At 40.0% G+C, this 27,007-nt stretch overlaps 1 protein-coding gene across 2 annotated transcripts in view; it reads left to right on the forward strand.

Annotated features, from left to right (window-relative positions):
• The window catches only part of ASCC1 (activating signal cointegrator 1 complex subunit 1), a 91,869-nt gene that overhangs the window by 48,517 nt on the left and 16,345 nt on the right, over positions 1-27,007 (forward strand). For both annotated transcript variants that reach the window (XM_054982932.1, XM_054982933.1), the window contains 2 exons: positions 4,172-4,296; positions 7,408-7,484. In XM_054982932.1, the coding sequence (XP_054838907.1) occupies positions 4,172-4,296; positions 7,408-7,484 (202 nt within the window). The remainder of the gene's footprint in view (positions 1-4,171; positions 4,297-7,407; positions 7,485-27,007) is intronic.

Below are 27,007 nucleotides of genomic sequence, written 5' to 3' on the forward strand. Positions count from 1 at the left end.
TTGTTGTATGCCGATGACGCTGTACTCCTTTCACTCTCAAAAGTCGGGATGAAAAAGATGCTGACGTGTTTCTTAAATTATTGTGATAAGAACAAGCTCTCCCTAAATTTTGAGAAGTCCAAAATTATCGTATTTGGTCGAAGCTGGAGGCCCTTTAATTGGACTGTACAAAGTAACTCCATTGAACAGGTGAAGAGCTTCAGATATCTCGGTATCCATTTCCACTACAGTGGAAATTGGGCCACTCATATTAGGGAAGCTGCAAGGGCAGTGAACAGCAGTGAACTCGCAATCTCTCACTTCTTTTACACGAAAGGAAACCAATTTATACCAGCTGTCCTTAAAGTGTTTAACTATAAAATATGTGCTAAGCTACTTTATGGTGCTCCTATTTGGATTTCTGCTTCCAACGAAGCGATCGAAAGAGTCCAATCTAAATTTCTTAGGAACACCTTGGGGCTTCCAGCTTGCGTTCCTTATGCGGCAATTTGCCTCGAGACAAATCAGAGACATTTAGTTACAAAGGCATGGATCTCAAACTTCAAATTCTGGCTTCGCTTACATTTTCGAAGCAGGCCTAATAGTCTCATAATGTATATGTTACACGAGTCTAACGTGTGTGACTGGTTGAACTATATTGAAAGGAAAATCACATTGATGGGGCTCAGCGTAGAAGATCTGTACCTTTTATCTGAGAAGAATGCTTTTGTTAGGATTAAACAGAGGCTAGTTGACATGGAGATGCAAGACCGTAGAAGCCTCGCTTCGGGACGTTGCTCTCCTGTTCAGTGGGGGATTCCATTTAGTGATGCGCCGGCGGAGTATTTTTCCTGTTTAATCGATCCCTGTATTCGAAGGGCATTTATGTTGGCCCGTTTTAATGTGCTCCCTTCTGCTGTCCTATTTGGGAGATTCAAAAAAATCCCATTTGGAGAAAGGTTATGCCCCTGTGGGATGTTGGAAATCGAGGATACAGCCCATGTACTTTTATCATGCAGATTTTATGATGATTTACGTGCATTTTATTTGGATTACCTACTGCAGTCGCTGGAGGGCAAATCGGTTGAGAGTAAGATAGTCTTTTAGCCTCAACCAAGGTTGAAGTCACTGAAATGGTGGCAAACTTCTTTTACCGTGTATACAAGAGGAGAAGTGTGTTTAGAATGTTTAACAATTAACAGGCTCCACTTGTTTTTGACACTGTTACGGTTATGCCAATAAAGGTTCTGTCTTGTCTTGGGAATACAATGCCAGCTTTAATAATGGCTAATTTTAACCAACTTTCTATCTTAATTTAAAACCAAGGTTTAGAGCAGACTAGCGATATTAGTTACTCTAGGAATGTGTATATGCAGCAGAATTTGGCATCCAGTTTCAATTCTGAAAAAGCATATTTTTAACCTTGAAAGAAAAAATATTGGAAATGTATGGTAGTATACAAGGAAAGCTTCGAAGCCAGAGTGGGAAAGGGTAGATTTTCCAGTGATAAGTAGGGACAGTGGAGTTAGTGCTCTGTGGTTACCTCTTTTCTGTGGTTAGTTTTCTCTTCTCAGTAATCCAGACCAAATAATGCTAGTCCTCATGTCTTTTCCCCTCTGCTGCCTCAGTTGTTTGCCATTTTTTTTTCTTTTTCAGTCTGAACCTTGGAAGCAGACTAACAGTGAAATCCTAAGCAGAGTTACTCCAGTACTTATTAATATATGCAAATCTGTCCTCTGCTTGCATTGTATATAATTTAGCTTTTCTTAGTACAGCTGTGGTTATTAGAGGTTTTTTTGTTAGAAGTTGCCAATACCGTCCTGCTGTTTTTATCCATGCTAGGGAAAATATGGGTATGACATTTGGAGGTGATGGCTTTTGGTGGGGGAGGAGAGGAAATAATTAAATAGTCCCCTCACCCTTTGCCAGTCTTCCTCTTTAAATCATACCCCAGAGGTCACATTCTGTTAACAAAAAAATTGCTGGGAAAAATAATCATGAAGCAACATGTAATTCTACCCTGAGGTTCAGAGGATCAGGAATGCCCACTAGATCCCATTCTGTGATTATGCATATGTCTCAACTGTGGTTCTGTCTAGGTCACAAGCAAACAGCATAGAGATTATAATGTATTCATTGAAGAATACCCATATCATAATATGTCTAGTAAGAGGGTTTAAAAAAAATTATTTCTGCATGAGTGCAATATGTCAAAATCCAGTACCACCTTGAAGCCTTTTTTCATAAGCAGTCTGTGATACATTACAAAATGTGCCTCCCTCTTCCTTCACTGTCAGTCAGAAAAGCGCCTTGTTAACGGTATAGTGCAATGTGAGAGGCCGATGTCCTTCTCAGTTTTGTGTGCTCCTGAACAGCTGATTCTGTGAAGAGTCATATTTCCATCTATTGCTTTGCTAATGTAGGCGATTCTCTTGGTTTTTTAGTTTCCGCTGGGTGGGGAAGAGACAAGGTCATGCTCTGGTGACTACTTTGTAGCAAAAACTCTCATTATAATTCATTCTAATTTGTCTCATTTCTTTGATTAATTTTATAACATAATAAAGCAACATTTCACTTGAGCTATTCTGTTAATTTGTTTTACTATCCTCTGTAATGATTCTTTCATTTGTCATCACTAATTTTAAAAATCATTGATGTATCACCAGAAATGATTGGGAGAAGGGGCGGGGGAGAGATCCAATCAGTAAGATGAGAAATTGGCCAATAGCCACCTCAGAGGGGCAGCTCAGAGCTATAGCATTATTTCATCAAGGATTGTCAAACAAATGGTGATCGGAGGGGAACATGGAATTACTATTCAATCTCAGTCCTCTGAGCAGGACTTAAAGGCCAAGGTGGCAACCTGTAGCTGGGAAGGGATGTACTGTTCAGCAAATTATGCTCCTAATGGGCTTAGTGACAAAATGGTATAACACTTCATATTTGGGTAATTATTTCTCATTTTAATGGATAGGAATTTTGGATTTAATGAACAGTCTCTGTCTCTGTAGGGCTATGAGCTTTGATGAAAGGAATGATACAGAACTGCAGGGCTTTAGAATTGTGGTCATCGCTTGGTGTACACGCTTAGCTTACAGTTAGCACTAATGTGAGTCATCAGACTTCTGTGGATTGAAAGAGGAAAAATCCAGCAATACCAAGTTCCGCATTCTTGACAAAATATCTGATTCTCTAATCTGACTTGGATGGGTAGCCATGTTTGTCTGTTAGTAGTAGAAAAGAGCAAGAGTCCAGTAGCACCTATAAGACTGACAAAATGTGTGGTATCTGAAGAAGTGAGCTGTGACTCACGAAAGCTCATACCCTACCACAACTTTTGCTAGTCTTATAGGTGCTACTGGACTCTTGCTCTTTTCTAATCTGTCTGTTAAATAATTTTCAACTGTAATCAAAAAGTGATGTCGTGCAAATGCTTTTAAGAAGATGTGATATCTTTATAGGTTTTTCCCCCTGTTGGAAGATATCAACATTTAGAGCTTCATATACATGAAAATATGCATTGATGGCAGCTCTGGGACTGAACCCATGAATACTTCTAGTGACCTTGAAGGTTGGTCATGATGCCATTAACAGAAGGAGCTATCATGAGCTAACTGTGACTCACGATCATTTGTAGGGATGTGCACCGGAAAAGGATTTGGGTTCCCCACTTCGGATTTACCTGAAGCGGGGAATTGCTTCAGCACTGCTGAGGCTGATTCGGGAATGCCAAAACATCCCAAATCAAGCCCGATCCGGGTTAAAACCTGGATCCGGAACCCGAAGCACACATCTCTAATCATTAGTGGCTTTCTGTTGGAAGTCAGAGCCAGCCAAAGGGCAAGGTCTCTTTTCAGTCCTTCTATGGAGAATTATATTATCAAGGTGGAGATGAAATAACAAGGAGGGATGCAGTAATGTTGTGACCTTGCATTTTTCTTCTTTCTCGATTGCTGCCAACCTATGCGGTGAATGAAGATGACAAACAAATGAAATCACAAACATTAAAATGAAATAACTTTATCTTCTTTTTTCTAAATGTGGAAAGGGGCAGAGCTGTACAGCATTTCATTCTGTGTTGTAGACTCCAACCCATTATTGTAAAGGTTTTGAACATTCCAAGTGTTAATTACATTATTATATAAATGTAAAAGTTGGTCCTAATTGTCTTTGTCTTTTTTATTTTCTAAAGGCTACAGCTAATCACAGATAGATTGATGGATCGATTTGTGACCTCAGGGTTAATGCTGAAAGAATGGGATAGAGTGAAACTTCATGCTACTGTCATGAATACACTTTTCCGGAAAGATCCAAATGGTGAGCATTCGAAAAGGTCTCCTTGAGAAAATATAGGAATTATTTTGATCGCTGAGGCTTCTGTGCTCTTCCTGAGTTTGTCATTGTCTGATGACCATTGGGCAGAAGATAATGGGTTAACAACCTTCACAGGGACTTGAGTTCCTACATCAGGGTTAAGTGTTTCTGGAGTCATAATTGGAAAAAGACCTTTATTTGAAATATTAAACTCACTTTTTATGTCCAGAAGATACTTTTCTTCTCACGTTTGAGGGAAGTTAGGATCTTGTATTATTTTTTAAACAAGATTGTCATTATCTTCATCAATGTTTCCTACATTTAAAAATGCATTTTGTTAGTCAATACTAGTTGCAAATTATTGCTGAGAGCATAACGTATGTCTTTTTGCCAAAATACGATCTATACAGTCAGTCTGTAGCTACTTTTCTTATAAGAATGACTAAATTAAGAAGCAAAATAATAACTGATTAGCTGTATAGCTAAGTCCTAAGAATATCTTGAATCAGTATCAATGCATTGCTTAGAGCATACGTTAAGGAAATAAGAACATTTCCTTAAGTCATCACATGCATATTATAAGGACCTTATGAAGGACATGTTAAATTAGAACAATTTCGGTACCCTAACTTTGATTTTGGCTATTGAAAGAAACTGGATACAAGGTTGTGTAATGACTGCATCAGAAGAATCCATTGGGGTCAAAGTTCAAATTAAGGCATGCTTGCGAGTAAAATTACTAAAATCAGAAGCCTACAATTTGTCACCTAGCCTGCCTATCTGTGTATACCTATGATAAAATTCCACAGGGATAACGGTTTTAGTGTGCTGCAGACAAATAACAGAATTTTATGCCATCTTAAAGGCTTAGGGATTCATTGTGGCATAAACTTTTAAGAGCCAGAACCCAGCAATGACCCACCCAATGGAGATATAAACCCTGGGACTAGCCCCTACAGCCACCCCTGGGTCCAATTGTGTCTCCCTATCCACTTAACTGATACTGTCTAAAGACCCAGCAACAACCACTGGGCTCATTTCACTTGCAAGTAACGCTCCTCTGCCATTTACATTGCTAAACTGGACAATATCTACACAAGAGAATCAGTTCACAGATAAGACATTGAAAATGCAGGCGCTCAGAAACCAGGGAGGGAGCATTTCAGGTTGAAAAAATAAACAGAAGTTTTGTGGCACCTTAAAGACTAACAGTGTTTTCCCAGCATAAACGTCTGTAGACTAGAGTCCACTTCTTCAGATGTGGTGACTGGATCCTCTCAATGCTGTCATTTTATACGGGATGGGGAAACAGCAGGGTCAAGAGAAATGCGGGAAGTGCAGGGTAAAAAGGAATTATGTAAAATACAGAGAGCATTATTCACTAGTTAGGCTAAGCTAGTTAACACCTGTAACAGATGGGGAATCGTAGGTTTTGCTAAAGTAGTTGACACAGTGAGATTTAAAAAAAAACTGGTGTAGTGCGCACCCCACTCACTGCCTCTGAAGAAATGGACTCTAGCCTACAAAACTTTTGCAGGAATAAAATTTTGTTCATTAATATGCCACAAGAGTCCTGTATATTTTTGCTGCAACAGGCGCACAGAGCTGCCCCTCTGGGTTGCAATAATTCATCAGAAGAGTTTCAAATTGGAGAAGCTGCTGAGTTGGGAATCATATACAGATATGATATTATCAGATTTAATAGGGACTTAAGGTGATGAGCTTTCTAAAAAAAAGTAATTGACCTGTCAGGTGTATGGAAACTAATCAGAGTCCTCCTACTTTGCTAATTCAGTAGTGGTTGGGTAATCTACACTCTCTCTGAGTGGGTTGATTACAGTTTCAGTTAGATCTTGTTTACATCGGCAATGTAGTGTGACATACTTATGTCCTGGGAAACCTGGCCTTCTGGCTTCTCTTTATAAAATACTCCACCACCAGTGTTTGTAACTTTGCGCGCGTGCACACGCATGTTTGTACACACACACACACACACACACCCCTCTGAATGTTGCATTTCATGCACCTAACAAGTAGATTGCTGCTCACAAAAGTTTTTACATTTAATTGATTAGTATTTAAGGTGCCACATGACAGAATTTATTGTAACATATAATAGCAATTGGTGACTTTTTGATAGCTTAAAAGGAGGAATAGAACACTAACTTTTCTCTACTTGTTTTGCCAGAGGCAGTTTCCACAGACAAGGAGTTGCTGTTTAGCAGCTTAAATGAAGGGCTACTGCACATGATTACTTTTCACAATTAGGTGGTCTTTGAAGAGCCAAGTTAATTTTTAGCACGGCAGTCAATACCTTCTATGTTGCTCTCATCAGTTGATTCGTATAAAATCCAAATAAGGAGGCGAAAGGAACAGATGTGGCGATCAGGTCAATAACATCAGTGCAGTAGGATCAGTAAACTAAGAAATAAGTAGTCATTTGTGGAATAAGTAACCCACCAAGCTTTCCATTAACTGTGCTGCTTCACAAGACATTTGATAGGAGTTTTTCCATACTATTCTGCCCATGGTTCTTGGTTTTTGTGAAGACTAGAAACTTGCTTTAAATAACGTGACATTTAAAGCTTCAAGTTACTAAATTCCTCCACCACACTGATAATTGCAAACTTATCAAAACATTCTGTGGATGTGCAGACCAGACATAACTCTAGCTAAGAACCAAGTCATCTTCTTTGGTTTGTTCCCAGCTAGTGGCATTAAGCTCGTAGAGACACCTTGGGAACAAGGATGCATTGCATGGCTTCCTGATTTTTCTTGGTGCTTTTAGGAATGTCCTCTGCAGTGTGATCAGATATTTGATGCTGGACTCGGTAATTTAAGAGAATGCTTTACTGCAGAAGTATGCCTTGACAGAGCATTGAATATTAGGCTCTGGTTTCCCATGGATGATTCTATTACACTGAGCTGTCAGCCCTGCGTAATCCTTGCAACAATACTGATGACAGTAGGTATTTTGACAATGTACTTTTGGAAATAATTTGCAGGTTTTCTTTTTTGCAGAAAAAATATATACAGAGTTGTGTACCATGTATGGAAACTCCCAGTGGGGAAATGGCATAATATGAAATTTAGCCCCATTTGTTTCTTTTACAGCTGATGAGCAAAACAACACAACTGCTGGCAAATTTTTCAAGGAAAGAGAGTCATTTGATGGCCGAAACATAATGAAAGTAAGTGTGAAATAGACTGAGTTAGTTTAGGATAGTGACTGTTCAAAGTTAAGTTACAGTTTATTTTTAAAGCCGTGTATGGTATCCTAACAGGACACATCTATTGTATATACAAAAAAAAATTAAACTGAAGTATGATTGGAATCCCTAACATGTGCAAAAAATGGGTAGGACCTGTGACTGAAGTTCAAGGATTTACATCTGTGGTGCAATAAAGAAAAGAAAACGTCCTTATTGGTGGGGCTTAGGGACAAGTGAATGAAGAAACAGTGCCAAGGAAGGAGGAGGAGTTTGGCTGCTGAGCTCCCATCATGTGAAGGAGCAAGTAAGATGGAGCTCTTCTTGTGTCATCTTCTCCCACTGCAGGAGGAAATGGCCTAGGAAGACAACCAAAGAAGAGGGGCTCAGCTGTTTATACCATTTACCTGCAGCATACTAGTTCTTTTTCAAGTAACTTGCTGAGGTTTAAAACAAGTACTGTGTAATCTAATTTTCCTAATATTCACATAATCATTAAGTTCTATGATTCTGCACCTTATTGAACTCCACCCCTTGTTGGTGGTTACCTCTGTCAGGTTTAGTTGTATCCGAGGGTAGCTTCTTTCTTTGTGTATTGTGGTGGGAAGGCCAGCATTCCTGCACTCCGTTTTTTAGAACCGGTTTTTTTAAAAATGGGCTCTGTTACTAGTTACCTATAAAGTCCTAAATTGATTTGGGATCAGAGTACTTGAAAGATCTCTTGCTTCCACGTGAAACTTTCTGTCAGCTAAGACCCATTTCAGAGGGTGAGCACTAGATACAGGGACTTTCCTGTTGTGGCAACTTGCTTATGGAATTCTCTTTCCAACGTGATTTGTGTGGCCCCAAGCCTGCTGAGTTTTAGGTCTCGGGTGGAAACATCCCCTCCCCCTGCTTTTAAATGATTTTATATTAATTTGTTGTTTTATGGGTTTAACTGTTGTCTTGAAAGCCATCTTGGGAACTATGCTGATGAGTACAGGTTATAACTAAATAGTAAATAGAATCCCATTCAAAATCTCTGCTGACAGGATTTCTGACAGCGGTGCCAGTTTATCTGCTTCTCCTCAACATCTGCAGCCCAAAATCCCCCTCCAAATGAGACCTCTACCCAAAAAAATAGGATGAGAGGAGAGTTGGAGGTCTACTTTGGGAGGGGGAAATCCATGAAAATCCCCCCCCCTTCCACCAGTGAATATTTTCTGCTGGATCCTACCCAATATGTTGCTTGTTGCTTGCATTTATTGCAATAAAACCAATATTGACATCAATTCAGTTTAGTAGGTGCATTTAAAAGTCTGAAAAAATGGAGCAGGTATTACTCAAGAAAAAACTAGATTTAGGCTGTTAAAAGCTCTTTGGGACAAGCCCTGTGGAATGTTGATTGAAATGCATAAAAAATCAGAGCTGGGAGAGCAGCCACTGAATTGTACAAAGCTAGAATAGCAAATGTGACATGTGAGACATGTGAGAGAGTCTTGTTCGGAGGGCGTGATCTCCACTCAGCTAACTGCACTTCTGTTCTGCTCAAGTTCAGGGAGCCACATCTAGAGCAGGATAAAGAAGCTGTTGTTTTAAGAGCAAATGCATTACTATTTGTTTTCCATTTCTGGTGGTGGCTATTTAATGACAATGTGGTTTTGACACAAAGAGGCTAAAATGGAGAAGACTGGGTAAAACACTCTAGTACACGAGAAAGGGGTACAGGAGGACCTGTTGGAGAATTAAGGAGACGTGCACATAATACAGAATAATTGTACAGAAATGTATGCCAGCTGCTTGAAAGCACTGTGCAATTTTGTATGGGGTAGTTAAAAAATGATGGTACAAATATGGCATCTCATTGTTTTTAATATTTGTTTAGCACTAAAATGCACTGTGTGCTTCACAGGAGATTAAAACAAATGACCAGTCCTTGCCCCAAGGCTTTGAATCTAAATATAGGTGACATATAGAAGGGAAAAGGAGAGAGGACTGAAAAAAAATCAGAATGTCCAATGTAAATTAAGAACAGTGCACTTTTAAAAATTATATGATCATAACTGCAAGTTGATGAAAGTTGCTTTCTTTAATAATAATGAAAAAATAAGATGACAGCAGCCAAACTGTTAATGGAGGAGATGTAAACAAGGAGAAAGCAAGCAAAACAAAAATCTTCACATTTTAAAAGGAGGAAATACAGGTAATTCTGAAGAAAGAATTCTAGTTGAGGAAGAAGCAAGTGAGAAGGGGTGAAGAGTAAAGAAAGCAAGGGCTTAAACAAAAATAGAGAATGAGACAAACACAGTATCATTTGGGCTGTGATGACAGATTAAGGATGCTAAATAAAGAAGGGGCATGCCATGAAGAGGCACTGAAGGTGTAAAGATGTTTAGATGAAATATGACTAAACTCACAGTCAATGGAAGGAATGATGGAGGAAGGAAATGTGATCCATAGGGAATAGTATTTGAAATGGAAATTAGATGTTTAAGGTGGGAAGCTAGTAAACAAAGAAGTGTAGTTTCCAAGACAGGTTGCAAGAAGATCTAGGAGTATAAACAGAAAGAACATACAAGATTTTAGAGATGTTAAACAGAAAAAAAAGATATGACTTAACAGTAGAAGAGATGAAAAGAATTTAAAGACTCAAATTGTGAAAGAACAATGGTCGTCCACTGTGCCTGCCTTGAGTGACAGCAAAGGAAAGAGTTGGTTTAAGAATGAGAACTAATTAAATCTATCAGTGTTTACTTTAAGATGTCACTAAGTCATCCAAGCAGAAATAGCAGAAAAGCAATTAGTGGTATCGAAGAAAACAAATGGAGAAAGTAAGAGAGCAGAAGCTAAACTTGACTGTCATCAGCATGAAGATGATAATTTAAGTCCAACAGAGGAGAATCTCAAGATAAGGAGAGATTTAGACTCTTAGAAATTACCACTGAAAAAGGGAGAGACAGCAAATACTGAACATAAACCTGAAAAGAATGGCCAAGCTAAGGATGGGACTTGCTGTAGTCAAGCCGTAAAGTACTTGTGACTGCCTCCTTTCTCATGTCCCATTGTGATGGCATCCTCTTAACAGTGCTCCCTGCAAGCTAGGTTTAAAGAGCAAGGTTATGTAAGAAAAACCTCTTGCTGGCTGTGCAAAGATTGTGGAACATTCTTCTTTGTTGAATTCTTCAAAGTCCAGACTGAAAAATCTTTTGAAAGACTTGTAAGACTTAGACTGACTTGGATTGCAAGGATCTAAGCTGGCTGGGATGTTTTTTAAAACTAGGGGTTTGATTTGTTTTAAATTTATGTGTATGTGCGCTTGTGCATCACAGCAGTAAAGAACAAGCACGGCAATTATAGTAGTTTCCATCAGCATTTATTAGGCCTTCTTTAAGCCTAATAATGGTCCTTCATTCCATGAGCATGTGCCTTGATCTTAAGATCTAAATAGGAAATGTAATATCATGGTACATACACAGCTGTGCTGGTCTCCAACCCTACTTTCCATTTTGGACAGGAATAAAATCCTCCCTCTGCTGGTCATACTAAACCATTTGCCCCTCTGTGCCTTTGCTGAGGGTGCTCTGAGGCATGGCGTGCTTAAGTAGAGAAATGCATTCTAGTTTACCACCTGGGTCTATAAGTTATCCTGCTGCTTTGTGAAATGTGGAGCAGAGCCTTGTTGTTAGAATCTTTAATTGATTTTTTACCATTGCAGCTAAAAGAACCACTGAATGTTTGATGCATGAAAGAATGCTAATGATTGACCTCAAAACAAGCCTTCCTGAAAGAAATGCTGTCTTTCTCCGGCACCCGCACATTCCTTTCCCCTGTCACTTGGTATTTCTCTCCTTCTTGCCAAATGCCCAGAGCAGCACTCGCTGGCACTAATTAATTATGACTCATAACTCACAGTAGAGCCCTGCCAGCCCTGGCCATTGATCCTTCTTGCTGCTGTACATTCTTGCTGCCCTTGCAGGGATGGGCTGTCTTGCCCTTCCCATTTCATGTATTTGTTACATTCTTTTGCTGAGAACATTTCTCTTATTTGCTAAGCAGCATCATTAGCTTTGGAGAAAGAAGCCAAATAGTAGGTTGGTAATGAAGGCAGTTGCAATTACTGTCAGTAGTGCACCAGCTGCATTTTGCCATCCAAATGCAGTGTGCTATATGAGCTTGCCCATCCTCTTACCATGGAAATTGTAGCTTTTCATTTTTGACTTACGCTTCAAATTATTATTTGTTGAGTAATTATTCCTTTGAGTTGGCTTAAATGACAAGGCCAGTTGGTTGGGTTTGCTCTCCAGGTCTGCTCATTGTCAGACCTCTTTTGATAAATGAAAGCTAGGGCATGTCCAGTAAGAACAAGACCCTTTTATGGAGCAAAGGGGAGCCAGAAGAAATCGAGCCTCTAGTATAGCTCATTTTGAAATTCTTAAAGCAATACTGTGATTCACGAGCCATAGAGAAGAAGTATTTATTGGCAAACTCCAAAAGTGAACAAAGGCAAATGCAAAGTTCAAGTGCAGATGACCTTTCAGCAGGGAGGTAGATATTCTCTTTGTGGCTTTTTTTTTAACCTCTGCAGGTTTTGTTCTGTCATTTTCCTGGAGTATCATCAACCAGTGATCATTTGGAGTATCATTGCATCTCCAGTGGGCCATTTCCAACTGCAAAACCCTCTTTTGTGTCTTCCTCAAACTACTGTATTCTGTCACAAGACTATTTTTATTTCTTTTTTTTACATCTATTACTTACACAAAAAGACCTTTCGGACCTTTTTATTCTCCTTGTACGTTTTTTGGTCCGTATCAGCAAATCTGCTAGTCTTCTAACATTAGCAAATAATGAGTGGTATGTACATCTAAATCAGGGTTCAGAGCAGCCAGACATTTACCAAGCATATAAGCTAGGCCAAAAAAAGGACACATACAGCACAATCCTGTGCATGTTTACACAGAAATCATGTCCACTGAGTTCAATAGAGTTCATTTACTTAGAGGAAAGTATACATAGGATTACAGTGGTAAGCAAAGGGTCAACACTAGGATGGGTCCACTGATTAAAATGTTTAGTTGATCATTTAAGTGACTTTTAATCATCTAAGTGTAAATAAATTGCATATTACTAAAGCTGTAATTTGAGTTCCTTTCTTAGTATGTTGAAAGAATGGTGAGAACTTCTAAAGTAAAGATTTCATTGATTGCTAGGACAGACCATATTTAATATTTTCTTTTCATGCTGGAATAATACACCATAGCCAATATGACTTCAAAAATAAACAATGTGCTCTTCAATCTTAAAAACTTCTTTCTTAATCAAATAAAGTTAGGTGAATACCAGTTAAACTGATAACATTTGCATACAGTTAATGGAGTTACACTTTTCTAATATCATTGCACTGTTAGTCTCCAAGCATACAGCTGAATTTATCTTTCATGTTTTACAAGATATTTGTAATTTGAAACATGGAACAAAACTATAGAAATAAATTACCATATATCTGAAAATTTGATGGATCTGCTTATTTTCAATCTTGATCCAAAATATATTTGGCTCCACGTCTGTCTTCAGTGCCTTTGTAGACTTTGATATAAGACAGTGTGCCATTTAGGTTTGATAGTTGATATCCTGTGGGACCAGCTGTACCAGTTGATTGCTGAAAACATCTATCCAGAGCAAGGACTGAGATACTTTACTATAGAAGCCAAACAGAATACCTTGTTTTCTATTGCTGGTGCTAGCCCAGCTGAAGAGAATTCTTTGTCCTATCAGATTGTTTAGTTATTTACTTCATTTATATCCCAGTTTTCTACCCAATGGGGACCTAAAGTGGCTTACGTTGTTCTTCACTTTATCCTCACAATAACCTTGTGAGGTAGGTTAGACTGGGAGAGTGAGACTGGCCCAAGATCACCCAGTGAGCTTCCATAGCAGGGATTGGAACCTTGGTCTCCTAGATCTGAGAACGAAACTCTAACCACTACACTGGCTCTCAGAACATTTAAAACATATGTATACTGTGTTTCCAAATATTTGCTCTAGGTCACTAACAAAAATTAAAACAATAAATGTATATAACAGTAAAATGATTTTTATGTATAAAACTATAAACCAATAAAACCAAAAAGTAGGAACCAATTTTAGGAGTATACGAGCAATCCATGAAACAGCAAAGAGATGAAAAATACAGGCTAAGATCAGGGAAAAAAACCCAGCTAAAAGAAGGGATAAAACATCAGTTAAACAACTTAGATAAACACCGTTTTGGCCTGGTACCTACCAGGTGAAACTTGAGAGGGAGGGCATTCCAGAGGTGAGGTTATACCACTGTAAAAACTCTCCCCTATTATCACTGCCAGCTTCATTGTAAGTAAGGATCAGCATTTTGAATTGTTCCTTGAATGACGTGACCCCAGTGATTCTCCACACTTTGAAGTGGGACTTGTTTCTAAACTTACTGGACTCACTTGCAGATTCACACCATGCCACTTTTCCTTTTTTTTTTTAGAAAATTTTTATTGGTGAGTATACTTTTCAAATTCAATACATACATTCCCTCAATATCTAATTAACCCTATCCCCCACCCTTTCCCTCCCCCCTCTCTATCGACTTCCAACAGCTTTCCAACCCTTACCTCCTCTTATTACTTGATAGTTCCCTTAGTCTAAGCACATTCTAATTTTTTTCCCCAGGTATTCTATCATATATATCAAATATCCTATCAATATAGCATGCTTCTACCAATTATACTATCAAATATTCTATCAGTATAATATACATCTATCAATTATACTATCAATATAGTATAAATCTTATACCCCTCAATATAGACCAGTATAATATAATATAATATAATATAATATAATATAATATAATATAATATAATATAATATAATATAATATAATATAATATAATATAATATATAACAAAAGTCTTAGTTTAAACATATTCTATTTCTTTTAAACATATATTCTATCAAATATACTATTGTCATTATAATATGTATTAACACCCCTACTGTGCACCCTGCCACCAATGTGGCACCGCACACAGCACCATACTGCACATTCATTATATAATATACAATCTAATCTACCAACATAATAGTATATATAGTATGCCCCATCAGTATATTTGTTTAACTATTCCCTTATTCATATACTATGATAAAGGTATTACTTATCATAACCTCCCTATCTTATTCTTTAAAAAATCAGTTCTAAATTTCATCCCTCTTCTGCTATATTATAATCCAAGCTTAGATTAAAATAGATATAAATTCTTAATGGTAAAGTCACTTCTCTCTTCTGTTTAAAATGTCTTATTTCAAAAGTTCTCAAACTGCCACAGTTCGCCACTTTTCTTTTCCTCATGATGAAATTTAGGAATCTCATATCATTGAACACTGAACAGGTTAATATTTTATGTTTTTATTTCATTTCATTTTATATTTTATCCAATCCAATCCTAGCCATTTAATCGTGTCCGATCCTTGGCTACTCTGTAGATCGTATCCCTCCAGGCCTTTCTGTCTCTGACTGCTTATTTCAATTCCTTCATGTTCAGTCCAGTGTCTTTCATGATGGTATCCAGCCAGCGGGTTTTTGGTCTTCCTCTCTTCCTCATTCCACTCACCATTCCTAGCATCATTGATGTTTCTAGTGAGTTGGCCCGCATTACGTGCCCGAAATAGCATTCCAGCATTCCACCTCACAAAAATAACATAACTCACTTAACATCAGAGAATCACAAAAACACAATTCCTGTCAAACACTTTATTTCTTGAACAGCTTTAGGTTACACAGCAGGGGGGAACACCAAAGGGCATGGCAGCAGTATCTTACACAAAAATAACACAACTCACTTCACATTAAAGAATAACCCAAAAATTGCTGTCAAAAGCACTTTATTTCTTTAACTGCTTTAGGTTACACAGTAGGAAGGCACAACAGGGCGTAAAAGCAGTCTACTACACAAAAATAACACAACTCACTTCACATCAGAGAATCACCCAAACACAATTGCTGTCAAAAACGGTGAAGTGGGTTGTATTATTTTGTGTAGGACACTGCTTTCATGCCCTGTTGTGCCCTCCTACTGTGTAACCTAAAGCAGTTAAAGAAATAAAGTGTTTTTGAAAGCAATTGTGTTTTTGTGATTCTCTGATGTTAAGTGAATTGTGTTATTTTTCTGTGTGGGGGACTGCTGGTGTAATGTGTCATAATGCTTTGCCTACTTGTACTTTGAAAGTGAGAAAATAATTTCTTAAAAAACTTTATTCTGTGTTGTTCGTGTTTTATTCTTTGTTGTGCAGTTGGTTCCCATCATAGGGAACAATGGGGCTGGCTGGCCAGCCATCTCTGTAGGTGATGGGGGAATTTGAGGGAGGGTGTCTGTGGTTCAGGTGCTCTTTCACAGCAACAAGCTGGCACTCAGAAGTGTGCCCACCATTGTGGCACACAATAGGCTGTGCATAATTGCCCTGGGAAAGAGAGTTTAGAAGTTCCCAGCATAGGGAACAAAGGGGGAGGGCTGGCCAGCCTGTTCCTGGGGTTATGGGTGTGGGGCTACTGGGGGTGGATTTGGGTCTGTGAGGGGCTAATGTGGGGATTTGGGTCTGTGTGTGGCAGCTGGGGGGGGATTGGGTATGTGTGGGGCTGTAGGGGGTGGACTTTGGGGGCTGAGAGCACCTACTTTGGGAGGCCATGAAATGCCCCCCCCCCCAAGTGGGAGCTGGCTGAGCCTTGGTGGGGGGTGGGAGGAAAGGTGGGAGAAGGGCCCCTGAGGGTTGGGGTCATTTTGCATGCAAAATGCCACCCCTGGCAAGACAAGCCTCTGTTATTTCCCAGCTGGAAATAGTGGAGAAAGGGGGGGGAGTACCTACTTTGGGAGGCCCCCCAAGTGGGAGCAGGCTGAGCCTTGGTGGGGGGTGGGAGGAAAGCTGGGAGAAGGGCCTCTGAGGGTTGGGGGCATTTTGCATGCAAAATGCCACCCCTGGCAAGACAAGCCTGCCTCTTCATTTTTCCCCATAGGAAATAGTGAAGATCAGCAGCAGCAAGCACAAAATAAGAGATTAGCAGCAGTAAGCGAAAACCTTTCCCTTTATAGGCGAGGATAGGGGGACCTATCCTCGCCTAAGTCCAATCTGTCTGAAACTTGGGGGGTTGTTAGAGAGGAGTTAGAGGAAGGTCCCCACCAAGTTTGGCTTGATTCGGTGGGAAAATGCCTCCCCCAGGCTTCAGGGAAGCCTGGCGGAGGCTTTTTCCCATTGAAATGTATTATTGAAACAAGCCGAAATACCGAAACAATTACCGAATCGCCAATACCGAAATGGCTTGCTGTTTCGGTATTAGCGATTACCGAAATGGTTTCTTGTTTCGGTAATAACCGAAACAAGAATACCGAAACGATATGCCTTTGCACACCCCTACTCTCTACCTGTTTTCATGTCAGCTTAAACCTAAAACATTGAACATTGCTTCCCAACAATTTTGAAGCAAAATCTTGAGAAAGCAAATAAAGAACAGTTTCTAACAATGTCTTCATTTGTATCATCATTGGAACTTAACACAGGAGTGGGATCTGTACAGAGGTTACTCCCTGGTGGTACATTTTGGAAATTGTAAATGGATATGTGAGGGAAGGTCTAAACAAGAATTGACTGTATATTTTTGAAAGAAGGTACAACCTCTTATTCCATATACAATCCAGAATAATGGAATCCTAGTGACAATTGTTTAGGTTAATAGTTTCAACTGACAAATGCTCAGTGGAGAGGAGATTCAATTCCTTGTGTCTGTTTCATGTCTTCACCCTTGACCTATGCATACTTCCCTCCCCAGTCACAGCCTAAACCTGACACGTTTACTGTGCTCCTCTAACACCTGGAGTATTCATTTGGAAATAGCTGCTTATGATGCTACTGCTTCAATAAAGCTGCTTAATAAGATATGGAAGATATTTGTCCTGTGTAGATGAGAGAGAGAGAGAGAGGTTGGGAGGTATTATTTATTGCAAGATAAACAAGAATTAATGAGACATAGTCCATGAATATGATAGTCTTGTCTGCTGTAATTTCCATGTTGATACATAGGAACAACCTAGTACATTCAGGACACAGGTTTTAGTAAGCCATTTTTCTTTGTATTGTCATATATTTAAAGTGAAACAGAGGGTAAACTGCCTGGATCAAAATAGCCTGGAGTAACAGCTGTGTATGTAATGCTGAGTGGAGTTAATTACTAATGGCATCACATCCTGATAGAGAAGGGTTTTATGGCATTCAATATCAGTCAGTATTGAGAAACTGACACAGCTAGGCTTTCTTAATGATGAGTCTCTCCATCTACACCCCAGTCTTGCAGCCACTGTGTGATTATCAAGTTGTTTGCATCACTGCTAAACACTGAAAATCAATTTGGTTGTTTAAATTAATTCCCGCACAAGAAATAAGTGCTAAGGATTACACCTAAGGCACCATCAAGTCTTCACAGGCAATACTGGGCATTCTAATTGCAAACTTCATTATTTGCACAACGAGATCCATGATCATCCATCTATAAAACCCAGTTCCTGGATTCTAACCCTTTCTGATGTGGCCGAGAAATTTAATCTAGAGTTGAGGCTATGCAGATGGGTATGAGTTCAGTTTTTCATAGTTTTCATAGAGTTCATAGGCAAAAGTAAACTAGGCTACAAGCTGATTGAAGGCTGAGAAAATCTATCCATGCCCCACTGATGGGAGCCACCAACTGATTCAAAATGAAGGGTTGCCTTTTGATTTTTATGGAAAAAACAATTGGTGTGCTTGAAGGCACTGTTCTGAAGGAGATTTCTTCTCCCCTGAGACTGAGGGATCCTCTCTTCTACTAACTGGGTTAAGAGCATAGTATATGCCTTGTATTATACCCACATAATTGAGTCCTTGTAATTAACGAGTTCTTTTTCTGCCCCTCCGAATTTGTAAATTAAGATTGCTTTCATGCTTAATAAATAGTGGAAGAGACAGCAAAGAGAGATGAAAGACAATGAACATTAGAACCATCTTTGGTGAAAGATGTAAATTTTTTAAAATATTAAGAGTGTCTGTGTAAGAGAATCCAAAGTCTAATTGGAAATATATTCTGTACTTTGCACAGTGGAGAATACTGTATCCATTTCTGATCTCTGCATTATTAAAGCTTTTTGCTATACTGGAAAATACAATTAGAATGATGATGTGGTAGGAGAATATGGGACTCAAAAGAGATTCAAGACCAACTTTTGCATTGTCTGGAGAAAGCAAGATTAAAGAGGCTGGATGGCTCTGTATAAATACATTAATAGAAATCAAATTGTTGAGTGAAAAAAAGGGTTTATTCACGTTCTCCAAATGTGGTCTAGTGATCTGAGATGGAAAATGAGAAAATTTAGAAAAGAGTCTGGGAAGAAAATTTCTTTTGTTAAAGTGATTGAATACAGCCAAAGAAAAGAAAAAGAAGGGCTGGAGAAAAGTTTCCAGAATGAATTCAACAAGACACTCAACAGAAATGTAATACCAGGAGCCTGTCATATTTTCCACCAGACCTTTTGGGGGGGGGGTTGAAGAATCATATAGCTTTTGTTCCTATGATAACTGGAAGTGTTCTTTCTTTTTTAAGGATACTGAGCCACAAAGTTATTCCTCTTCGTGCAGGATTGCGGGTACTCAGAATTTGCTAAAATCAAGCTGTGAACGTTCCCCTCCCCATTCCTCCCATGGGCTTTCCTATCTTTTCTATCTTAGTGTCTCTTCAGTCAGAACAGCAGCAATCAGCTCTGCCTCTTTTTCAGAGGCAGAAGTGAAAGTGCCAATGGGCTGATTTACAGTGGTCAGTAGACCATAGAGGCCCAATGCATTATGTATCTGAGAGGAAAAATTTATGAGAGAAAGTAAGTGATTCATCTAAGATTCATCTAAAACGTTCTTTATTTCATTTATATTAGACTTTCCAGCTTCTGTGTGAATTAATTCAGTTCATATTATATGATAGTTGCACTGCTAGCTGGTGATGAATTGCACTATTCTAGATCCTTCCTTTCTAGGTTCTTTCCAACTTCTCACTATATAACTAGCACGTGTTGTCATCTGTTAAACCTTGATTATTCATGTGCAAATGATCCAGGGTTCCGTCTCCAGAAAAATGTGATAAAGCTACCCAGAGTCATCAAATGTATGTAGAAGGAAAAAGCATTCAGGTAGTCCAGCTAATTGTAAGAGCTATTCAGATGGTTTTTGTCTGAGTTTGGTCTGTCTGAGAGTACATTAAACTTGCCGTGTGTGCTGTTATCTCTAAATAATCTTTGATTTTCATTTAATGTGACTAGACAGTATATTTCCACTAGATGACTCCTATATTTCTTTTCCCTGCTATACTTTGGACTACTTCCACATGGTGAAACTCATTACCATGATGAGTGCCTCTTCAGGGAAGTGTCCATGTGGGGGGATTCTCTGTTCCATCCTCCTTATCTCCCTGCACCAGCCATTTCCCCCGCTCCTGGATGTCCAGAAGGCATTTGCCTTAAAAAAAATCAGTCGTAGCTATTATTGATATAGTGTTGTGACCCTGTAGTAATATACTCACTACTGATTTTTTTAAAAAAGGTCCCTGGGGAGGAAATGGCAGGTGTGAGGGGATAGGGAAGAAAACTTGCTCTGGAAATGGACAAGGCCATTCAAAAATCCACACCTTCCTCTCCACGCTGTAGGAAAACCCACTTTGATTCTAACCTTTCTGAAAAGTGTGGAGCAAAGCAGATTTGGGAAACATGGGGGCAAACCTGGGGAAAACACAGGATGCAACAGAAGGAACACAGCAAGAAGACAACATTATGTGGATGCTTCAAAAAATCCCACTCCAATTTGCGAGCCAGAGCAGAATAAACCCCAGTGTGGAAGGAGCCATGGACTGCTAGTGGTGCAGAAATGCAGTCCCTTCTGAGGAGGGATGGGGTGACATATGCTGCCTTTAGAATATAGAGAGACGTAGCAGAATGCGTCTTTTAAAGTAGCCTTATTTTGGCCCTTTTGACAACCTGCAGTGTCTGTACAGCAACCAGTAAGGCCCGTTTTGCAGCCATTTAACCACTTCTAGAACCATCAGTACCTCATTATGCTCTGGGAGGTCTCCATGGCTTCATTCAAAGTGCATTAAAGTTAACGGAGCATCACCAAAGCATGCTGTAGAGCTCTGTGCAGACATTTCTCTAATTCGTTATTTTTCAGCAGGTGCCATTACTGCTTGCTTAGCTCTGCATTAACGCTGATTAAAGGGATGGTAACTAATATGGGTGAGGGGTGTCTCTAGGTATTACCTGTGGCTAATTTGAGTTTGGTCCTGTGAGAGGGTCATGAGCTTGCAAGCAGTGAATATTGAAGATAATGGAGCAATTGGAGCATGGAGGACAAAATGCAGGTAAGAGGTTATTTCCAGGTTAGATACAGGTTTTTTTACGACAACAACAAACCCTCTTCCATCACAAGATCTTCCAATTGTAAAGTAGGTAATGCTTAAATTAATATCTTGATTTTTCAGAATCCTCCCCTACCATATCAGAAATAGTTTATTCCACAGACTTCTGCATTCATCAGGGCTGACCTTCTCACATATAACCTTATTAAGCAGAGGTAACTTCCTGATTAGAACTGATTGCAGCCCTATTACCTTCCAGATTAAGGCACAGATGATTTGAGTATGAGGCTGATGTACATTGAATTAATAACCTTGATAATTTCAATCAGTATCAAATTTTGTTCTCTAATCTTGTTTACCTTATTATGAGAGTTTAATAAGCTCAATTATATTACAGTTCCTGCAGAAATAGTTAACAAAAATGAATGCTAAGGAAAAAGAACTTACAGAAAGTTCAGTAAATTGCGCATTATATTCGTTTTGCAAAATGAGCTGCACAGTTTTTAGACTTTTGGAAGTGCTTTATAATAACCATGCACACTCAGGAGGCCCATAAATGCTTTATTACTCTCTTAATGAAATATGTGTTGAATTCCAGATCTTAACTATTTGAAAAGCTAAGACAAGCAGGAAATATAAAATCATAAGGAATATAAAAGACTATACCCTATTAAGTTCACTTCCTTCCCTAAGCCAGAATCCTTCATGTTTTTTGTCTCCTTATAAGATACACCCTTATCATCTGGATCAGGGGATGGCAGAGTTGATGTTTCTGGGCGCTACTTAATTTTTTCTAGAACTTTGGGAGCAATCAGTCACAAATTTGGAGCTTGGTGGGTGGAGCCAGTCACAAAATGGCAGCTTGTACAAACAATTACAGTATTTCCAAATAGGCCTGTGGTGCTTGGATGGGAAAGTTCTCCTGTTTTCCCTAAGTAAACCCTCACCACTCCAAATTGTAACCTGCCCTATAGGGGGAAAATATACAGTTACCTCTGTGCTTTCTCTGGAAGAGGCAAACAGTAGCTTTGAAGCAGATAGGAGCAAGGGTGCCTGTGTGGACACATGAAAGAGGAGAATGGGAAAGGATGCTGGTGCTGTCATTTTCTCATCCTGAGCAAAGGTGCACATGTAGTGTGGGTGTGCCTTCTTCTCCTTTGTACTAAAGAGAGGAGAGAAGCTGCTTTGGTTGTTTTAAAGGGAAGAGTAAGAAAGTGATTACAGCAGCTCTGGAGGAGATGTGGAAAGCTATCTTCAATGGCTTGAAGAGTTACTGATCACTCCCAAGTAACCTGATTTTTAAACTTTCATGGAACACCTTCCATATTGGCTGCTCTTTAGATCTGTCTTGAAATCCTTGTTCATTGTCTAGAATTCTTGGAAATATTTTAGGTATACAGAACATTCAGTGCATGTAGGCCTCTTCCACGTCATGAACTTTATATCAGGTTTTCTGTGTATTCAACCCATGAGGATTGGATCCGCTTTATTCATCAGTTCTTACCCCATACTGTTTTGATTATTTAATTCTACACTTTGAGGGAGTCGAACTGAAGTGGTGTCTGTTTTTTATTTCTACACTAGAAAAATGCCCTTTTGCTGGGGCGGGATTTAAGGTCTGGTCAGTTTCCTTAGTGGATCAGCTGAGGACTAGTCAGTTTCCTCAGTGGATAGGCTGGCTGGTCAGTTTCCTTAGTTGATTGCTGAGGAAACTTATAAAGGGGGGGTGGGTTTTTTTAGTGGCACCAAGGTTGCAATGTTGCCATTAAATTGTTTAAAAATCAGGAAAAGGCTTGATTGGTTGGTGTTCAACCAATCAGGATGCAGGACAATAAAGAGGAGGGCAAAAGGCAGGGTCAGGGCTAGGCCTCACTCAGAAGAAAGCATTCTGCTCTTCAAAAAAGTCCAGGGTTGACTTTTGGGGCATGTGTGCAGGGGGGAAAGCTGCAGAAAAGCTAGAGAAAGATCAATTCTGTAGCAGTTCTAGCCTTTCTCCATGTGAAATACAGAAAAGTTTGGGAAGCAGTTTGGAGACTGAATCAGGGTATTTTGACCATGCATGCAGAAGTCTGGAGAGAAATCGATGCAGTCATTAGTGTAATCTGAGAGTGTGCCCTGGATCATATCTTATACTTCCCTGTGGCTGTCTATTGCTGGGGAAGATTGGCAGAGAAGTGTACGCTGGCTTTCAGGGGAACTTGTTCACTAATACTGATCTTCTCATTCAGCCCCTGAAAAGGAGCCCCAGGGTACAACTTGCAAACTGCTGGACTAGAGCATAATGTACCATGAGTGGAAAGCAGGAGCAAATGATACAGACTTCATCTGGGCAGCCTGCAGGGAAAAAATGCTTTAGCAGAATAATTCATCTGAGTGGGATGTAAAATTCTCCTGGGTTGCTAATCCTTCTGGATTCAAATAATAGCAATTAATAGCACAAACCATTGACCAAGCCAATCAAACAGAAAGTAGTTGTGTGTGTGTGTGTGTGAGGGGGGGGGGTAGGATTTCCCAAGGAAGAAGGATTTCTTCCATTTTGTCCCCCATGGTTTTTCTAGAACCCTGCAGCACATTTAGTCACAAAGCACCTGTGCCATAATTAAAGATTGTTGTTCATAATCCGACTACCATGCTTTAAAACCAATTAGAAAAGAGCAGCATGCTCATTGTGACAGAAGGTAGCATGCATCTTTTCCCCAATCTGGACCAGCCACTGCCTACCTGCTCCTTTTATGGTTGTTGTTGGCAAGCTTCCAAGTGCCTTTAAATGGTGTCAGGTAATTACTGGAGTAACAGGGACTTGAGTCAGACACAGTCAGGAGTACACTAATTTTTTGGCACTAAAATGTTCTAGAAAGTATTTTGAATATGGAATGAGAAATAAAAATAAATCAATTGAGCAAATGTTTTCACGCTTTCTCCTTTGCCAGGATAGTGTTACCAGAACTGCTCTTTTTGATGGGGAATTAGCTTGCAGTCTGGATTTAATGCAGATCTTAACCAATTTATACCAGGGTCCCTCTCCAGACACTCATGTAATAAAGAGGCAGACTAAATAACAATAAAACTTGTCTTTACTAAATAGTGTTGCGTATGCCTAAGTTAGCACACACATACAAGAAACATACAAGATCTAGGAACTACAGAGTAAGAAAATAGAGACAGTTGCATTAGCAGGGTAGCCCACTTGAGAACGACGGAACTGGGTATACCAACCAAGTCACGGCGTGGAGCAAAGACATAGCAGCGAGATGAGGTGGTCTAATGCCTGCACTAGATCCACAGAGAGAGTGACGACAAGGAGTCTGGATAGGAATGGCATGCGCACCATGTGGCTGGGGAGGCCAGCTTAAATACCCCCAAATGTACCCTGGGGCTTGTGCCTTACCCTGTGGTTCTCATGGGTGAAACAAAGGTTTTAATGGCTCTACAACTACCCTAGATGGGCCACTTTAGAATCTGATTGTTATTGTGACACCTTGGGAAGAGGGGACAAAGGAGGGAGGGGGAATGCCGGGTGGGTTGAATGGATGTTCCAGGACACTGGGCTTGGTCAGATGTCATCAGCTCTAGAATGCGGAGGCTGCTTTGAGGTGCGTCCTATTAAGTGCTTAGGATGGCCGGCACTTAGCTTCCATTCTGGGGCGGCTATCAAGATACGCAGAGCAGGGCAAGGTTGGCCGCTGTGGACGTGGTCTGCTCGCTCCTCCGAAATGGCTTCTCTAAGCAGGCTATTCAGGCCTATCTTCTAGCTGCTTGGGAACATGGCTGCCGGCTGGGCATGACTGGGGCTTGCTAGCAGGCTGCCCGGTAGCGAGGGCAAGCTTGGTGACCGGCCCGTGGGAGGCTCCCGGCGGGAACTGACCAGGGGGTGCCTGGCCAGGCTCGCTGAGGGTCTCCCCGGCTGGCACCTGGCTGCTAACAGCATGGCTTTGGGCCCAGGTGAGGCAGATGTCCATAGAGGCAGGAAATAGTATAAACAACATAGTCCATAGCAGAGACAGGAACCAGGCATAGTCCATAGGAAATAATAATGCAGGCAGGAAACAGACACATGTATTAGAGCCCACACGTGCAGGGTAATCTGGAAACAGGTCTTCAGTGTGTCTTTAAGCAGCAATGCAGGAAACTGCCACAGTTCATTGCAGGCCTCAGAACAGGGGGGGGGGGGGTCCCTTGGCAACAATAGTTGTTTGAGCCCAAACACACTCTCTCTCTCTCTCTCTCTCTCTCTCTCTCTCTCTCTCTCTCTCTCTCTCTCTCTCTCTCTCTGAAGTCTTTGTCATTAACACTCGATTCTTAACACGTATAATAAGCATGATTACAATTTACCACCCTAAGCAGGCTTTGCTATGGAAATGTAGCTAAGGATAGCAAAGGGACTGTCTTGCCATGACTATCTAGGTGATCCTGGAACAAGAATAATTGAAGTGCTACATGTTCAGTTGCGATTCTTGTTATCTAATGGAGACTGAAAGGCCTTTTTCATATTATGTTTCCCTGCTTGCATTCTTAAATGCACACCATTCTAACCTGGGGATTGGTCAAGCACTTATCCAAGATGTACAGCTGACAATACAGCTCATCACACATTCCCACATTATAATAACATGTGCTTCCTTGACACTTTGGGGGCAGATCCCTTTCTGTATTTTTTTAAAACTGATACAGCAAAGTACAAGTGGACAGTGCTAAATTTGCCAGCCTCCAGGTGGTAACAAACAAAATAACAAATCATGAATACTTACTAAGAAGCTACCATCAACAACCATTCAACAAAATATTTGTATCAAAACAGTGAATGTCTCTTGTATATATTTCAATAATCTGCAAACCTGCCAGAATAAAGTTACCAATAACTGTATTAGTGTTTTATTTCATCACTTCTATAACATGTTATTCCAGCATTAATACATATTCATAAAGTACTAGTGCTTATTTCCAAATGTCCATCATTTCATTAATACACAATACAATAAATAAATATTCAAGCTGACTTTGCACTAGTCCACAGTTAGCTCTGAGCAAGCTAATATAAAGCGCTTACATTCTATCCATAGGTCCATTCAAAGTCCCAAATATGCAGCCAACTTGGAGCCCCCAAAATTTCCTGTATGACAGTCATACAGGTAATTTTGGGGCTCCAAGTTGGCTGCATATTTGTCCACAACAGCTCGGGACTTTAAATGGACCTATGAATAGAATCTAAGCACTTTATTTTAGCTTGAATGGTTATTGATTGTAGCTTCTTAGTATGTATTCATGATTATTTTGTTTGTTATTGCTGCATCATGATACTCTCTGTTGTGTAAGCCTCCTGGTGGTGGCTAGAGTTCTTCCGGAATTACAACTGATCTCCAGGCCATAGAGATAAGTTCCCCTGGCGAAAATGGCTACTTTGGAGGTAGACTTTTTGGCATTATGTGCTGCTGATATCCATCCCCTTCCCAAACCTCACCCTTTCCAGCCCCCCCCCCCCCCAATCTCCAGGAATTTCCAAACCTGGAGCTGGCAACCCTAAGTAGCCTTCCGACTCACACTGTTTTACTAAACTGGTGGTGGTGGAGAGTGTCCTTGGTTGTATATGAGTGCTTCATACCGTTCCCACACACTTTTTTGTTTTTGCTTTGTGGCATGTTAAAATCTAAATTACACTAATGGATTGAACTGCGGGCGTAGGGGAGGGCAACATCTTGCCTTGTCTCAGGGAGGTTGATGACTTTCAGATCTCTTCCAGCTTTATGATTCTATGAACCAGAATATCAGGTTTGTTATGTGGTGCCACTGAAGTTCATTAACAGAGCAGAGTGGCCCAAAGAGGGTGAAAACATACCGTATCTGTCATCCCCCTCTGCCCCCTAGCCAGCAAGATACATTCCACATATTCATGAACTCTGAAATTCACCCCATTCGCACCAATCAATCTTCTTTGTCCTATCAATCACTTTGATTTATTTCCTATCCCTACATTGTGCCTCCATCTCCCACACTCTCTCTTAAACAGTATCAATATCCTCTGTCTTAGGGCAGAGTGTTTCGAAATCCATACAGTTCCCACAGGACTGCAGTCAAGTTCTTTATTTATGCTTGC

Source organism: Eublepharis macularius, chromosome 6 (assembly GCF_028583425.1).
Source record: "Eublepharis macularius isolate TG4126 chromosome 6, MPM_Emac_v1.0, whole genome shotgun sequence".
In the NCBI taxonomy this organism is placed as follows: Eukaryota; Metazoa; Chordata; class Lepidosauria; order Squamata; family Eublepharidae; genus Eublepharis; species Eublepharis macularius.